The sequence below is a fragment of the Syngnathus typhle genome, linkage group LG14, assembly GCF_033458585.1.
Source record: "Syngnathus typhle isolate RoL2023-S1 ecotype Sweden linkage group LG14, RoL_Styp_1.0, whole genome shotgun sequence".
NCBI classification, from domain to species: domain Eukaryota; kingdom Metazoa; phylum Chordata; class Actinopteri; order Syngnathiformes; family Syngnathidae; genus Syngnathus; species Syngnathus typhle.
This window is the reverse complement of record NC_083751.1, coordinates 3516498-3533808: the sequence shown is the minus strand read 5'-3', so window position 1 is coordinate 3533808 and position 17311 is coordinate 3516498. Positions and strand designations below refer to the sequence as shown.

The 17311-nt window shown below is 47.1% G+C and overlaps 1 protein-coding gene across 5 annotated transcripts; it reads left to right on the top strand.

Moving 5' to 3' along the window:
- The first annotated feature begins 440 nt into the window (after positions 1–440).
- suco (SUN domain containing ossification factor) lies at positions 441–17251 on the top strand. 5 transcript variants are annotated; one of them, XM_061296606.1, is made up of 23 exons: positions 441–721; positions 6053–6179; positions 6771–6854; positions 6958–7298; positions 7542–7682; positions 7849–8020; positions 8312–8423; positions 8525–8652; positions 8726–8793; positions 8859–8966; positions 9201–9306; positions 9892–9912; positions 10244–10299; positions 10385–10476; positions 10595–10660; positions 10750–10833; positions 12860–12953; positions 13033–14286; positions 14368–14455; positions 14529–14633; positions 14718–14991; positions 15109–15164; positions 15266–17251. In XM_061296606.1, exons 1-23 carry the CDS (start codon positions 669–671, stop codon positions 15833–15835), a joined length of 4200 nt encoding a protein of 1399 aa, XP_061152590.1. In that variant the 5' UTR covers positions 441–668; the 3' UTR covers positions 15836–17251. The 5 variants fall into 5 exon arrangements, with proteins under 5 accessions (XP_061152590.1, XP_061152589.1, XP_061152592.1 ...); XM_061296605.1 differs by having other exon boundaries at positions 15263–17251; XM_061296608.1 differs by lacking the exon at positions 7542–7682 and having other exon boundaries at positions 15263–17251.
- Positions 17252–17311: the final 60 nt, after the last annotated feature.

The following is a 17311-nucleotide window of genomic DNA, read 5'->3' as shown; positions in this document are numbered from 1 at the left end:
GTAAACATATGATTACGGATAAGACTGTATTTTTGAGAGAATAACATTACGTGTAAACGTTTTCGACAATCTTTATCTTTACTCGGTATATTTTAAGTATAGTTCCTCCAAAATGACAGGGTTTAATAAAATAAAAGCAACACTTTGTGAAAACGACGTCATATAGATATGCGTGTACTTGTTATGTACTTACGCACACGCACTGCGTTTAACCAAACAGAAAAAAAAATAGAACAAAGTTTGCATTTGAAACGTTTGCATGTTGCATCTTTGTTGCAACATGTAACTCATCAATTTGTTATCAAGGTAAAAGATGACGCGTCTTGTTCCACAGTGTCGACTTCAGTCCAGTAGGCGGTGCTGTTTCCACAGTTGTAGAATGATCTCCCCCGATTGGCTGGAGAATCACTATCTCTACGGCGATTGGTTACTTTCCCCAATAAGGGAGGGGTTGAATTCGGCGAACAAGCCGTCAACAGCAGTCCAGAACGCACAATGGGATTTAGCACACATTAAAGTTAAAGTCTCGCGCCATTAAGAGACAGCTGCTTTTGCCATTTTGAAACTTTAAACACAGTTAACGATTCAGTGGCTTTATTGGTGTTATTTAGCTGAGATATTCGAAAGACGCTCCAAAGAGCGAGGATGTTGCTCCCTGTGGGAAGATAATGAAGAGGCTGCGTGTTCTGGTGGTGTGCCTCATCGTAGCTCTCCTGTGCTGGTAAGACACATTTCCGCTTCCATTATACTTCAACGTTGGGGTCCGCTAAGACCTGAAATTTTAGTTGGCTTTTATTTCCTTTCTTCTTAAGGAGTCGTGGGGCATCACGTCTTAGCGTCCTCGTACGTTTATTCCTTCTGCCACCAACGTAGATGGCTAACGTCGTCGAATTCAAAAGTGACGGAAATTCGCTCAACAACATGGATACAAAAAAGCGTCATCGTTGTAGCTTTTATCTTTCTGGTCGATAAAGTGGAATGAGAACGTTTGTATTTGTGTGTTCTTTTTTTAAAAGGTGTTATTTCGTCAGCTAGCTTGGCAACCGTCGTTTGATGGCTGGCAAGCTAGCTTGTGTCACCTGTACGGTGGCTGCTACTGATCAATTTTAGAAAATATACTGGTAAATGTGCGTGACTTATGCTAATGCCGACTCTTTTAACACTATTACATTTATATAGAGCATTTCAAGGGACCCAAGGACGTCATGTTAGCAGAGTGCTTGATGACCTTTTGAATATCTTTGTGTATTTGCAAATCGTTAATAGTAGGTACATTTCCATACAGTGAATAGTTTGCCACATTTGACATCTTGTCCAGTTATGGGAATGCTTGTCTGTCCACGATTGGCTGACAATCAGTCCAGGGTGGACCCTGTCCACCTACATCAGATGAAATAAGCTCCAGTTTACAGATGACCCAAATGAGGGAAAAAGAAAATAGATAATTGATGAGTATTCTGACTTGGTTTCATTTTCTGTTCTTTTTTTAGTAATACAAATTCTGGTAATCCCCAACAAACAGATTCAACCTGTTATTGCAATCATTTCCTGGAATCCTCATGTTTGTTCACACCTTTTTAATTCAACATAAGACTCCTTGAGGACAGTTTGTAGGTGGAGCTCTGCCCCCCGTCGTACTTGCCAGCTAATGAACATGCGGCGTCACGTAAACGGCATTACAGATGCAAAACCTCACCATTGCTGGCCTCTCACTCCCCCGTGCCGACTCTCGCACGTCCCTGAGGGTACGGCGTGATGTCAGCATTCTGGTTCACTAATGTGGTGCGTCGCCACAAGAATGTCAAGATGTTGACGATTGATCTCTCTGGATCGAGTTGTCGTTACTGGTGTTTTACCCCAAATAGTAAAAGCTTCTACTTCGAGTAGACCATTTTTCTGTCTGCCACAGCTCATTTCTGCACACTCACACGGCGTATTTGTTCAACCAGGAAGGACCACTTGAAGAATTTTTATTGGTGTCATTATTTTTTTTCTTCCCTCAGCGACGAAAGCAAGCTCATTAAAACAACAACACCCTCCGTCAACACTGTCAAAATTGTTGATGCCGTGTCTCCAAAGCGTTCAGTTAATTAGACACTGAAAGTGAATGGCGGTGAAAGAAGAAAAGTTTATCCTTGCTGTGGTGGTGGCTGCCTTGGGGCAACATTAGCTCACAGGAAACATCCATTTTGTTAGCCTCTTCATACATGCTTGTGCATAGTAGACACCCACTCTTCTCCTCTTACACATACTGTGAAAGTCACATTTATCATTTTATCTGCTGTGAAAATCTGACAGTGTAAATCCTCCTTGCCAGTAATTGGCACTCCACTGCAGCGATTAGAGGTGTTGGCAAATCATGTCTACCAAAAAGAAAATTGATATGTTTAGAATCACTGCATGTCATTATTTGAAGCACTTGAGTCTGAATACTGGCACTGGTATTGGTCGTTAGGTAGACTTGAGATTATTTACATTTTCAAGAGTCACATTGTAATTGATTGCAGCCGCAGCGTGCACTATGTCATTTTGCCTTGACGTGTTATCAGTTGTCTGGATGTGGCGAGCCGGCCTGATCCAGTTCCGTGCACGTGGAGGCTGAACCGGACTGGCACTCGATTGTTCCTGCCCACCGGCCTTGGAGACAGCTAAGCTCTGTGGGCTGCACATAGCTCCCCAGCCCATTGTCGGCGAACAAACAAATGATAAGAGTACGAGCTTGCCTGCTGTTGACGGAACCTGGTGACTTGCGTCGGCGCACGGCTGTTTACAGAGAAAATGATCTGGAGGATTACGAGGCGGTTTGCGTCACAAGGCTAACCTGTTGTTTATTTTGTGGGAAGAAGAGGTCCGGCAACATTAAGCAGTATGAGAAAATGGACGGATGGATAAATCCAGCGACTTAACGAGGAAGTGCTGCTTCCGCGAATGAAAATACAATGAGATCTATTAGCCTAAAATAAAAGTGGAACGCATGTGCTAATTCTTGATGCTTTTTTTGAATCATTTGTCTTGAGACCATCTTTGAAATCACCCTGCTTGCTGGTTGCGTCGCTTTCCAGAACATGCTCTGCCTCCCCTTCCCCCTCCTTTGCTGACTTTACATTATTTACCTTTTGCTGCAAGCACCGACTTCCCCTGCCGACTTGTTTGCAGCGAGCGAGCCAAGCGCGAGCGTCTTTCTTTCCACGCCCCCCAGCCGAGGGTCATTATCACAAAGAGGCCCTGTCCGTAGCGCTGCATGAGAACATTGTGCACGGCTTCTTATGCAGGAAATCGTATAGCCTGGCAGTCCCGCCGGCAAGCTTCACGTGATCTCCTTCCACAGTAGAAATGTTTCTTTGGGTCCTTCCCACTCTGTAGCAAATGATCACAGTATCGATGTCTCGTTAATAATCAGATTAACGGTCGTTCCCAAAATAGTCCTCCATTCGATGCTGTGCCGCATTTACCTGATGTGTAATTCGCTTAAGACCAATTAACGCCTTTGCCAACTATAAATAAAATGGGTGTAAAAACTCTAATTATCTCCATCAACAGATGATGTCATCAAACACATTTTTGGTATTTGAGATTAGACTGCAAATGGGCAGTGCGTGTTTCACCATGCTAGTGTGCGACAAGTACACAATGTACAGTTGTAAAAGGTTCATGAGGTTCCCCCCCCACCCCCTCTAGGCAAACCCACTAGCACGCTCCCTCTCGCCCACCCCCCACCGGCAAAGTGGTTCTTCCCATCACATCGCATTAAACCACATGAGCACCTCCTGGATTTCCCACAGCAGACGCTCCAGAACCTTATTTGGGGCTTTTGGCGTGCAGGTTGTGCCAATAATTCGTAGAAGTGTTTGTGTGTTTCTGTTTACACACTCGGTGAAAATGGTCCAGTGTACATTTTTTCTTTTTTTATGCAAGCGTCAAAGCTGTGGTTTGGTCCTGTATAAAAAAAAGCCTTGTCAGTGCAGAGGCCTACCAGGTTGTGTATGTAGTATTAAAGTCTGGACTGGCGCTGGAGTTCGTGCCAACGACTTGATAAGCAAAGTGTTTTTGATAAGGATAGAAATCTGGCAGATACGTTGTTGTGATTCAGATTGACATCATTTGTTTAGTCATTCCTGAAATGCATGTCATGACATTTCGATGAGGGGAACCAGAGAGTTATTTCTGCAAACATTTATTCTTTTGGCTAGGTTGCTTAAAAGGCCGGTCGGCCTTTTTAAAAAAAAAAAATAAAAAATTACTGACAGGTGTTTTCCGCAATATGTTTCCCCCCGGCTGGCTGTCCCGAGGATACTCCAGTGGAGCGGGATTACGGAGGGATCAGATGGCTTTATGGCAAGCGCTGACCAAGAATTTGAGCACGCACGCAAACTTCATCTCGTCTGGTAGAATCAACTGGCTTACTTCTGCTCAAACAATGAGTAGATATATTTATTTTTTACCTCCCCCACCTCCTCTCTTATTTATTCTAGTGTTCTGGTTGAATGTATATCTTGAGCAGCTTCCGACCCACGGGGCATCTCAGCCCGCATTCCAGCCTGAGCTACAGCGGCGTCATCTTCTGACGCATCCCAGTTCCTTTTCCTGCAAGGCCCAGAGGGCAACGCGTGTCCTGAGTCAGCATGATCGGGACACCTCGGAACACTTGCGATGGCATGCCCTGGCAGCTGTCGCCACGCTTTGGAACTATCTTCAGCCTGTTGTTTTCTTTCTGCTTAGTCACCAGTCAACTTCGGAAGCCCGCTGACGTTTTAATGGGCTGATCCGCTAAATCGGCCCCAACACCAATAGGAATTAAAACTCCCGGCGATTTCTTGAGCGGTTCTTGATGCCACGCTAGGCCCACATTTTAGAAGGAGCAGAAGGGAAAGAAACTCTACTGTCATTTGCTCTTCCTTGCTTTTTTTTTGTGTGTCGCAAACCATTCCTCCGTGGTGCCGACCTGGCTCTTCGTGGGATGCATTTCCCTTCTCCCTCTGTTGCGTAACCACTGGTGCCCAAAAAGTAGGTCACGCTACGCCCCCCACATTTTCTTTCCATTCACCAGGAATGTTGTAAATCTAGTCATTTCCCTCTTTAGGATAGCTTTGCCCCCTTCCGTCTAGGTCGGCCGTAAAAGCTGAGAGCGCCGACTCATCATTTAATATCTTTGTCGAATGATTTTTATGAATGAGGATCTGCGGCTTCTTATTGAATTGTTTCACAGGAGCTGAGAGGATTAAGCTCGCCATGGCCCAAAGTTTGTCAAGGGTTGTTGACTTAAGGATGTTTGCTAAAAAAATATTGTGTGACGCAATTTGTGGCACTCCAGTATTTAACCAAGCGATACTTATCAGCAAGATCCGGAATCATTTTTTTTTTTGGTTCCCTCAGGTCCAAAAAAAAAATGACTAGCACTTTTGGAGACATCTAAGATGATAGTACCATAATTATTTGAAAACTAGCTTCAGTTGTCTTGAATGAAATCGCCTCTTTTTGAGAATTTATTTTGTATCCAAGCAGCTCTTACATAAGCAAAATGTCATGGCCTGTGAAATACTGTACGGCCGAAGAAGCCACCGCGCGTGCATCCGTAATTCTCCCAGCGGTTACCCGCGAACCAAAAGGGCACAGGAGACATTCGTCTAACACACGATCCTTTAAAGCAGACAACTTCAACTTGGCCCGCGCCGCGGCCTATATTTTCTCACGCTTGCTATTTACTCATGTGCTGTATGTTCTTCGTGATGGTTATGTCATTTCTTTCCACTTGGGCGGGTGGCTACTTGCTAGCACACAGCCTTTATCTGTTCTAGAACGAATCGGCAGTATGTTCCAAGGGAAAAGGTGTCGCTATATTTGTTGCTTGTCAAATGTTTTAAAACAAAAATGGAGCCGGTAGTGAACGCCCACTTACTGGCAAGTATGCTATAATTATTCCTCCTTTGTGTATTTTGACAAGTGAATGTCAGAAAGCTATTATTAAAACATCTCGCACGCAAAAAAAAAAAAATCACGTGTGCGCTCTTGCTCTCTTACTAATTCTTTGTGATTATCATTTTGTGTGTTTCAGGTACCCCTCTCATCATGCCTATTGTTCAGAGCACAGCTCGTCTGACCCAAGTGGGCCGGTTGGGGACGAGGACGACAGCGGCAACCCCGATAACCCTAAGCAGGAGCAGGACTCCGTGCAACTCCCGGTCCGTTCCTGTTTTCTGGACACTTGGAATGCGACGGGAATTGCTGATCTCGTGTCGACACTTCATATGAGTAGACTGGAGAGTACGCAATGCACCCAGATGGTGGCGCAGCTCTTATTGACCCGGTGGAGGTGCAGACTGGGCCCATATGTGTACTCCTAGAGGGCCAAGTCCTCGGAGCAGATAGGACTGATTTCAACTTATCTCGCTCATTTTACAGCCGATTATCTTGACGAAGAAAAAACACCAAACTGGAAGATAACCGCCTCATAAAAAGCAGCCTGGTGCTTCCACGTTGTCATGGCTCGTGGCTCGTATTGCAGAGGGGAGAAATATTGCTGAAGTCAAGTCACTAGTTAAACGCCATTCTTCAGGGTTTAAAGTTCAGGTCCAAACGCCTTGCGAAATAAATGTGGCTCTTTTGTCTTAGTGCAAAAAGGATTAGACTTGTCACACACGTTTGTGACGTCGGGTTAAAGAGTTGTCACGGCAGAAATAATCAGTTAATCAATGCATGACAGGAGGCCTGTTAATGGATCACTGGCTTTTAAAATCAATTAACCACATTTTTTTACGTATTGTCTTTTGTAGGAGGTGGAAGAATGGCGGACACGCACCTCTGACGATATGGGAGTAGAACCTGAGAAAGCAGCACACCATGTACGTCAAGAACAGGTACGATGATGCAATACCGAGGCTTGGCACATTTTTTGTTTTGTTCGGGCTGCTTAAAGTACAGAGGAAAAAAAAAAAAAATCTTGCCTCTTGTCTTTGACAGACTGTGAATCCACAAATAGTTGAGCAAGAGGAGGAAGTCACAAATACAGATCCAGAATCTGACCCCCTACTTGCTGCTCCTGAGCCAGAACTTTTGTCAGAACCCGTAATTGAGTCCGACTTGCAAACAGACGCGCAGGTCCAGATCCGAGACCAAGAGGCTGACACGGTCTCCTCCAGCTCCCCAGAGCTAATTCCGGCACAGGACTCCGTGCCCAGCGATACCCCCGCCGAAATCCTCAACGACGAGGCTGCCGAACATCAGGACCCCGACTCGGACCGACCTGCAGATGAAGCAGAAGACTCTCCTACCTCACAGAGTGCTGGTCCCGCTATCACAGGGTAAGAGGCGTTCATTTAGTTTCCATCTATGAGGGTCGCAAACCAAAGGTGAGCTGGCCAAACTCGAAAATGACCGAAACCATCCAGGAAGCTCTTGAGCCATTTTTTAGTACTCAACCTCTCGTCTTGGAAGGATCAGGCGGATCATTTTGAGCGCCTCCCAACAGCATCTTCCCCCCCCTCGTATGCTTCGTCCCCAGCGTGAGGACATGTGGTAAACGCCATGTCCTTTCTTTCCCGTAGTGCAGCGCGGGTTGCCAGTGCCGGTGACGAGCCCCCAGCAGACAGCTTTGTCTTTGCTGAGCGCTCGGACTCGCAGTATGGGGTCACCCCCCCTAAACTGGCAACCTGTGAAAACTCCCCTTTTGGCAGCCCCCTCCTCAGGTGAGTCTCCCCCCCCCCCCTCTCCTGTCCCCCAAAATTGCAGGTAATAATGGCGCATGATCGAGCAACTCTCCGCTGGCCTTTATCTGTCTTTTTTTTTGTTCCCGCCGTTTAATTTTGTCGTCATCTGCTTACTCATCTGTGTCTCCCTTCATTTGTTATCTAGGGAGGCTTCCGAAGAGGACGGGCAGTCAGACCACAGCCACGATGAAACGCCGGTGGTGGTTGAGTCCACTCCGGGCCAAGTGGAAAAGCAACAGGAGGACGAACGCAAACAGCAGGAGAAGGGACGGCCCGAGGCGCAGCAGGACAGCAATGCCTCCTTGCACCAGCAGCAGGTCCGTCACATTTTAAATCTCGGAATCAGAAATTTAAGATAATGAATTTTTGTAATAAGTTGGACTTTTTCAAGAATAAGATATTATTTTAAAGTTTAAGTCAAACATTTTACAAGAACAGAAAATGTTGTATTTTCACAAAAGTCAACATTTTGTGACCATCAAATTTTAAGAAGAAAAATCTTAAACAAGTTATTTTGTTTTGATCAATCAGGAAAATCCACATTAAGTCCATTTTCCGAGGACAAACTTTTATATATATTTTTAAAAAGAACTCCATGTACAATTCAGGGGGGAGACAGCGGTACTGGCAGGGAATCGGATCCTTCGGTTCCCAGCAAAGATGACATCCCAACCTTTGATGAATGGAAGAAAAAAGTCATGGAGGTGGAGAAAGAGAAAAGTAAGTCACTTGGACTAGTCCAACTGTTGCAGCTCAAGAAAGGATTTTCTGCTGCTGCTTTCTAGCGTTCATGTTCTATTTCTGTCCCGCCCTCTACGCAGGTCAAAATCTCCACACGGCCGCTAGCGGCATTGCCCAACCGGTGAAGAAGGTCCAAAAAAACTTCAAGAATAACTACGCCTCGGTGGAGTGCGGCGCGAAGATACTCTCTGCGAACAGTGAGGCCAAGGTTGGTCAAGGAAAAAAAAAAAATCCATTCCCAACATGTCCAAACTTGCTTTCGTTGTTAAATCATCTTCCAGAGCACGTCGGCTATTCTCAAGGAGAATATGGATCTTTACATGCTGAATCCCTGCAGCAACAAAATCTGGTAAGTTCACACATGCGCTCATCTTTTTTTTTTTGTTTTGCTTACACTTTTGTGGCGCTTTGCAGGTTTGTGATCGAGCTCTGTGAGCCCATTCAAGTCAAGCAACTGGACATCGCCAACTTTGAACTCTTCTCGTCAACGCCTAAAGATTTCCTCGTCTCCCTTAGCGACAGGTAAAAACTGTTCAATCCACTCTAGGAACAGAAATGGGGCACCCAACGTGTTTGGCTTATCGTCCTTTTTAACCTTCAAGATTTATTTCCCGTCATAAATTATGGCACGCGAGGCCCGCCCTTGTGTCATATCTCAAGCCGCGAGACATTTCGCACCAGCTTCGGCACGCGGCTGATTTCTCGAGGACTCACGCTTGGCCCCGCTGTGTTTTTTTTTATTTATTTTTTTTGCAGGTACCCTACCAACAAGTGGGTGAAGCTGGGGACGTTCCACGCCCGCGACGAGCGCATCGTGCAGAGCTTTCCATTGGATGAACAGCTTTACGCAAAATATGTGAAGGTACTTCCCTTTTGGCTCCTCCCCTTTTTCAGTGAAAGTACACATTGCTTTCGGGGAGTGGCGGTGGTTGGGGGGGGGGTCATTTTATCGTTGTGTTTTGGTAGCATTCATGGTTGTAGGCTCAGGGGATGACTTGACGGTAATTTAAGCTCGTAGGGAGAGTGCCTAACGCCATCCCAGGCAGGAACAAGTGAATGGAGAAATGTGACTCTTTAATGGCCGCCCGTCACAGTGGCTTTGAGCTAAAGGTCAGATGCGCTTTGTATTCTGGGGAAAGGTTTTGAGATTGAAAGAAAAAGGAAAAACCCACCGCCACTACCCGTGTCACCGATTGACCTCTTGCGCTGACATTTGACATCATTTATGACGTAGTCCTGCTAGCCCGTCTCTTTCCGCTTAAACGCTTGTTAGAAACTGTCCATCCGTGTCATGTGGACCCTTCCGGAATATTTGATCCACCTTTTATGTGTGTCTCTCCAAAACTTGTAGAAAATTCTTGCAACTTTTTTGTTTCTTTTTTCTTTATTTTTTTGAATTGAACTCATTTTCTTGTTTTCTTTCTCCTGTCTTGCTGTCTGGCCTCAGATGTTCATCAAGTACATCAAGGTTAGCATTCTTTCTTTCTCTCGCTGGCTGTCTTTAACTGGCATTAATAATAACTGGTGAGCCTGTATGTGTGTGCGTGTGTGGGGGGGGGAAAAAAAAAACCACCTGCCACAAATGCACGTGAATGCTAAGTAACACCAACTGGGTGAAATGTCAGTATGAAGCGAAAAAGCAGATTTGTCAGATGACCCGACGTATACCTTTTTGCTCCAGTTCAATTTAGGTTCATCCTGATATTTCACTCAAAGGCCCCAAACTTATTGTGAATTGCTTATGCAGTGTTTGGAGAGTTGCGAAATCATTCCTGACTTTTATTTTTGTCATTTCGCAGGTTGAGCTGCTTTCCCACTTTGGCTCCGAACACTTCTGTCCCCTCAGTCTCTTCCGGTAAGACGGCAAGAAAGATTGCGTCATCTCTCGTGTCGTAACAACCTCCTTTTATTCTGTGTTTTATTTTTGTTTTTTTGCATAGGGTCTTTGGCACCAGCATGGTGGAGGAATACGAGGAGATAGCAGAATCGCAGTATCCATCTGAAAGGCTCGAGTACCCCGATGAAGATTACGGTAAATATTCACAACCCAATAACCAGGCGTGAGGTGTACCTAGTGTCCACTCATCACAGTTGCAGCCTGTTTTTGTTGTCGGAGGTGTGTAAATGTGTGCGTTTGTGTGTCTGCTCAGATTATCCGCCCGGCTATCAACCGTCAGAGGACAAGGCGGCTAAAAACCTGCTTGGCTCCGCGACGAGTACGTACGCAAAGAAGTGTTGCACTGTGCCGAAACTTGACAAAGAAAAAAGAAATGCTAACTTAACCACTTTGTGTGTTAACTTTCAGATGCCATCCTCAACATGGTCAACAACATTGCTGCTAACGTGCTGGGCGGAAAACCCGAGCTGGAGGGCCAATCAGGGGCGCAAGGTATGCATAGATATATATTTTTTAAAAGATCCCAGCTAGGGTCTTCCACTTTGCTAACACTGTGGAGTTAGGCCAGGGGTGGGCAAACTACGGCCCGCGGGCCACATCCGGCCCACGGGACCGTTTAATCCGGCCCGCCGACCCTGAACAAATTGTATTATTAAACTTTTTTTTTTTTGGTCATTTTGCCTGCAATGACTGCGTTTCCCCAGTAGATGGCGAAGCGCTCGCCTGCGCATTTACTACCGGAAGCCGTGTCAGAAAGCTTGGTGCACACTCACAAGTGCGTGTACGTACTCAGTAGTACGGACATGGCGCACTCTCGCTCTATTCGTATCAGTCCCGAATTTAGATCGTGGGCTGTGACATCTGCATTCTTGTAATTCGCGCGCTGAGCTTTCAGATGCAGTTTTGCGCTAAAGCCGCCCACAAACCTTCCCCTGGAATCCTTCCATTAAAATGAGTCGCCCAAGGAAAAGCAGTGCCGAGCGTTTAAAAGAGAGTGGCCAATTTGGCTCGACGTACGCGACGTGACGTTCAGCCACATCAACATCAACCCATCACAGATCGAGGTAAACGGACCAACACCTCGGATCTCTCCTAAGAATTGCCACAACAAATTTTACTCCAGACTATGACGCACTAGCAAAAAAGGGAGACCAACAACACTGTTCCCACTGAAAATGAACGGGAGGCTCTCAAGTTTATTGTAAAAAAATGCATTTTGAGTATGATTTGTACACATAGCAGGGATTGAAACTAGCGACCATTCTCATTTTCAAACAATGCAGGATGCTCAAGGACATTGATGCACCACCTATTTGCGACTAATCTTAACCTGTAAAGTTCTTAAGGCTTACTTTAAGGAAGTGTTTCCCGTTTCCTCACCTCTGTTACCAGGTGTTTGTGAGTTAAAACTCTGCTCTGATTTTCAGATACCCCTCACCGTGTTGCTGTTTTGATTACTTTATTTGGATGTATGCTTTCACCGATTCTTCAAGATGATATATTTGGTCAGAATGTTTGCCGTTTGATGTGATCTCATAAGATAAACATCTTTCATTAATCTGACCTGCAGGCACTGACGTGATGGAGACTGTTATTCATAATAACAGTGTCGTATTTTATGAGAATCAGCAGTTTTTTAGTGAATTATTATTAAAAACAATTTAATGCTGTTAATAAATGCATTTGTTTTCAAAAAACTTGTTTGGAATATCCATGCTTTACTACCTACTAAAGGCCAAAATCTTTTATGCAATGACCTTTACAGGTCGCTTATATGACTTCACACAAAGCCTACGTCCATCTGCTCCTGGTTCGGCCCTCCGGTCCAAATTTAGAACCCAGTCCGGCCCGCGAGTCAAAAAGTTTGCCCACCCCTGAGTTAGGCTGAAGTCACATGGGAAACCCGTGAGTTGCTCTCTGATGATGTCACTAAAGGCAAGGCCAAATTAGTTACGGCTCTTAGTTCTATACTGGAAAGTACGTGACACTCGCTTGCTTTTTCTTTGAAAATAATTCTTCTAAGCGTTGAAAGGGGTTTAGTGGGATTTAATTTGAATGCATTTCTAAAGGGATGAGGCCTTGACTTGTCTGAGTGATTCATTGGTGCATATTGAAACATCAAGTGAGTCAGTCCGCCCACAGAATTTTTCTTTTTCCCATTCATGTTATTGAATGAACGCACGGGTTGATTGAGGGAAATGAAAAAAGCGGCAGATGGCAGGCGACCGGTCCTATAAATAGAGGAGAAAGTTTTAAAAATCTTTTTGTGTGTGTGTGTGTGTCACAAATTTGAGCTCTTATTTGCGGCTGCTGGCTTTTTTAGTCTCTGTGGAAAGCAAGATCAGTTCCAACTGGATCTGACCAGTTCTATCCTCCAGCCTTCCCAAACATGGGCATGTGAGCCAAGTTGGCAGCGGGAGGTTTCTGTCCTCCACCCTGCCTCCATACGTTCCACAAGGTTTTAGCTACAAAAGCAACTTTGACAGCTGTCTTCTAATTCCAGCTTGTCCAATCACAGGTAACCTAACAGAAGAAGTGCTGACCAACAAAGAGGAGAGCACGGAGGAGGTTGCGCCTGCTACGCCGATGGAAATCCCTCAAACCTCTGCTGTGTAAGGCCTTTGTGAACAAACACGGCAGCCACGGTTTGTGTGGAAACCTTCTGTATAACTTTGGTTTCCCGCCCCCCAGAGAGAAACCCGTCGACGGGTTTCCAAAAGAGCCCGCGGCCCACGAAGACGCCAGTGTGTCTTCCACCTCGCCCTCATCCCTCGAATCTCCTCCCGCAGACAGACAGATTGTCACTCTTGTGGAGGAGGAAGACGACGAAGAGCCTCGACAGTCCACAGTCACCCTGCTGGAGGAGGACGACGAAGAGAAAAGTGAAGACGAGGAGGAGGTGGCAGCGACGAGGGAGAGCTTGGCGTACTGTCCTTTTTTGTCTGTGTCCTCGCTCTCCTGCCTGGCCACACTCCCGGAGCTGCTCCAACGCTGGTGCTCCGCCGTATTAGCCAAGGAGCGACTCCGCAAACGTCACGCCCAGACGCGAGCCCTCGTAAAAGACTTCACGCCTCCGAGGATCCCCGCGCCCTTACCCGCACCTTCGCAGGAAGCCCTCCCCCTCACGGAAAAACCACCAGAGCCCCAGGCGCCTCTCACAACTCAAAACGAGAGCGAGTCCCGACTCGCACCACCCTTGCTCCCCCATGCGCACACTCCTCTGCCCGACTTCCACCTGGAGCCCAGCAGAACGTCCACGCTTGACACGCACGGCTTCTCGGACATCCGCGCTTCCGTGACTCCCACCCACCAGGACCTGCTGCTGCCTCCCATTAAAGACGCTGCCCTGAACCCCATCACCACGCCGCCGCTCCAGGCTGTCCCGGTGGTCGACACGCAGCAACCGAGCACCACGCCACCCGCCTTGGTGGAGAGCGTCCCCCCCCAGCTTTCCACCCCGGAAACAGACGCCCCGGATGCTGCCCTCCCCACTCCGAAGGAACAGGACCTTCCCACTGCGTCACGCCCCGAAGACCTCGTCCCCCCTCCCACGGATCAGCCGATGAACCCCCCCTTAACGAACCCTGACGCAGTTAGCGACCTGCAGAAAATTGACCAACAGAAACCAAACACCCTTCCGGAGGAGCACAGCGACCCTCAGGGAGGAGAACTTCATCGGGCGGCGGAACCGGCGGAGGACGACCTGTTAAACGGCAGCGCGCAGCGGGCGGCCACAGACTTCTACGCCGAGCTGCAGAACAGCGGGGACTACAACAACCAGAACGGCGCCGGCGTGATGGGCAGCGCCGGCGTGACATCGAACGGGGCGACGGTGCACGGCTCCAGCCAGAAGGAGAGCGTCTTCATGCGACTCAACAACAGGATCAAAGCTCTGGAGATGAACATGAGTCTGTCTGGCAGATACCTGGAGGAGCTAAGTCAGAGGTACTATCACTTTTTTTTGTTGTCTGGGACTAAGATTGCGATAAGCAACCGCGTGGAGATAACCGTTCTCTGCTGCTGAAGGTACCGCAAACAGATGGAGGAGATGCAGAGGGCCTTCAACAAGACAGTCATCAAGCTGCAGAACACCTCGCGCATGGCTGAGGCGCAGGTGGGTTTGAACGAAGAGATCCGTGATGCTGGAGCTATCGAATCATCTCGGTGTGCTTTGCTTCGCTCCTCAGGACCAGAAACAGCAAGACTCCATTCAGGTTCTGCAGAGTCAGCTGGAGAACATCACCAAACTGATGCTTAATCTTACCGCTACAGTTCGACAGCTTCAGAAAGAGGTCCAAACTTGTCATGTTTGGAATGTGCAATTACATAAAAAAAAAAAAAAAATCTTGACCGTGTCTGACTTTAACTGTGCCCAGGTATCTGACCGTCAAAGCTACCTGGTGGTCTCTCTGGCCGTGTGCGTGTCCCTCGGCCTGCTCCTGTGCCTGCAATGCTGCCGTAGCTCCTGCGCCGCCCCCCGGCCGGACACCGCCTCCGCCACCACCACCACCACCGCCGTGGTGTTGCCCAAGAGCCAGCACTACCCCAGCCCAAAGAGATGCTTCTCCTCCTACGACGACATGAGCCTCACGCGCAGGGTGATGTGTCCACTTGTGCGCTCAAAGTCCTTCCACCTGTCTTCGACAGATGGTAAACAGCCGATGAATCAAATTGGATTCATGTGACGCCCCCTGCTGTTCATTTTGTGTCTTGTGTGTTTGAGCTTATGGCCGCTTGACATGGCTGTGTTTTTTTACTTTTCTTCAGTAGGTCCAGAGGACTTGTACATTGTAGAGCCTCTAAGGTTTTCTCCAGAGAAAAAGGTAAATTGGATTTTTTTCTTTTATACTCTTCTAACAGGGTATAATGAAAATCTGCAATGTTGTTTCCTCCTATTTCAACCCCACCCCCCTTCTACCAGAAGAAACGATGCAAAAGCAAACCTTTGGACAAAGTCGAAACCCTGGAGCCGTCGGATCCTTCGGCCCCGCTCACCAACGGCGCCATCAAATGCAACGACTTCCACCCATGCCTTCCCCCTCCCCTCCCGGCCCTTCTGCTTCCCCCCCGCCTCCCGCCACCATCCCCTCCTCTTCCGGCTCCATCCACCGCTGAAGAAAACCCACCATTGCACCCCGACCCTGCCAAGGAGCCCCCCTCAGAGACCAGCAGCTTCAGCCTGTCCTGTTTCACAGAGGAGTCGTTCGCCGGGCGCCTGCCACCTCCCTCGCCAGTCTTCCCCTGCGCCGAGCTGTCCCTGGCGCCGCCCTTCCGGCCCACCCGGCCGCCTCCCCTCCGGCCCGCCCGGCCGCCGCCCGCCCCCCCCGCCAAGTCCCGGCAGGAGAGACGCGCCACCAAACGGCGCAAGTCGCGGCAGACGGAGACGCCGGAGGGCCGCTTGACCTCTCTGCCCGCCCTGGAGCAGCTCATGAAGCGCAGGAAGGAGCTCGGCGTGGGCGCCATCACGGTGACGGCCGTCAGCGGACAAGTCTGAGGCGCTTTATCCCAAAGAACCCCATTTGCCCACCCTCGTTCACTCCCTTCTAAAGACCTTTGAATGGTTACGTGCCTTTATGATCCCCTTGTAATTGGTGTTGGAAACACACAAATGTTTGTTTGCGAGGACAAGTCCGTTTGAAGCATCCACAAAGTATTCAAAGCATGTATCATTGCGAGAGAACGCTGTTACATAATACATCCTTCATTTTTATTGTCCTCTTTCCTATCTTTCATGGCATGACTCCTGGGACCACCCTCTTAGTTCACGCATTGCCTCCCAGCTCTCGTGCCCTCAGCAGCCTGATGAAGAAAACACAAACTCGATCATTTCTCCGCTCACACTAAATCTTTCAGCTACTGCAGCAGCAGCACACGTAACTTCTTTAAAAAAAGATTTATTGACAAAATGACTCTTTCCTAACTTTTTTCACAAAATTCGATCTCCTACACAGGTCTGTCTTTTGGGTTATTGAGCCAACCTGGCCGCACGCACATACGCAAAAGAGAGACGTTTTATTTATTTATATTTACGCACTGGCTGGCCAGTCTCGGTAGTAGGAAATAACTACAACAAAAGCGAAATCATATTTATGCATAGAAATTTGCTCACTGGTACTGACACATAGCAAATAACTTCTATTATATTTCACATTTATTCCAAGTGGTCGCAGTCACACATGAATTTCCTTGAACCTTACTGAACTGCTTTCTGATTGGTCGAAAAGCAGCTCCCACTTTATTCTCATTCACTTTAACTTCTTTTTGTCTGTCTGCTGCAAGCAATGGCCTCCAATCTTTTTTTTAATGTAATGCAGTCAAACCAAAAGTGTTTTCTGATAGGCTCTTGAGTGGCTATCTTTACAAAGACCCTCATATCTTCACCCACTGTATTTCGTTTTTTGCACAATCTTCCCGACTGTGAAAGAGGATTTTTAAAAATGTATCATAAGATGCTGTGTGCGCGTGTGTGTCCTTTTCGTTCCCTCGTTGAAAGGGCGTATTTTGTTTTAAAGGGAAACACAGGCAAAGAGGGTTGTATGAAACGTTATTCATGTCATGCTCGTTGTCTTTTTACACCCCCTTTTTATGTCTGTGCGTTCATGTGAGATGACTTCAATTTCTCTCGTGTGTTACAAGCGACTACTTTTGATTCTACTTAACACGGCGAAACAGAGGGGCTGCTGAACGACCTCTATGTGCACTTTTTAATGACTCCTTTTTTGGGTTGTTGTTTTTTTCTACTTTTCAAAGTGGTCTCATCTTTCTATCTCTTTCAAGTTCTCTGTGATTCCCCTGAAAAGCTGCACAGTATTTCTTTTTTTTTTTTTTTTAGCTGGTGTGAGTTACTACAAAAACTGTAGTGCCATTAGAAACTGTGAATTTCTAAATAAAACCTTTTTTTGTTGTCTGACTTTGTCGTCCCAAATTTCATTGTTTTCCAACTTAGATGAGCTCAAAAGTGGTTATCTCA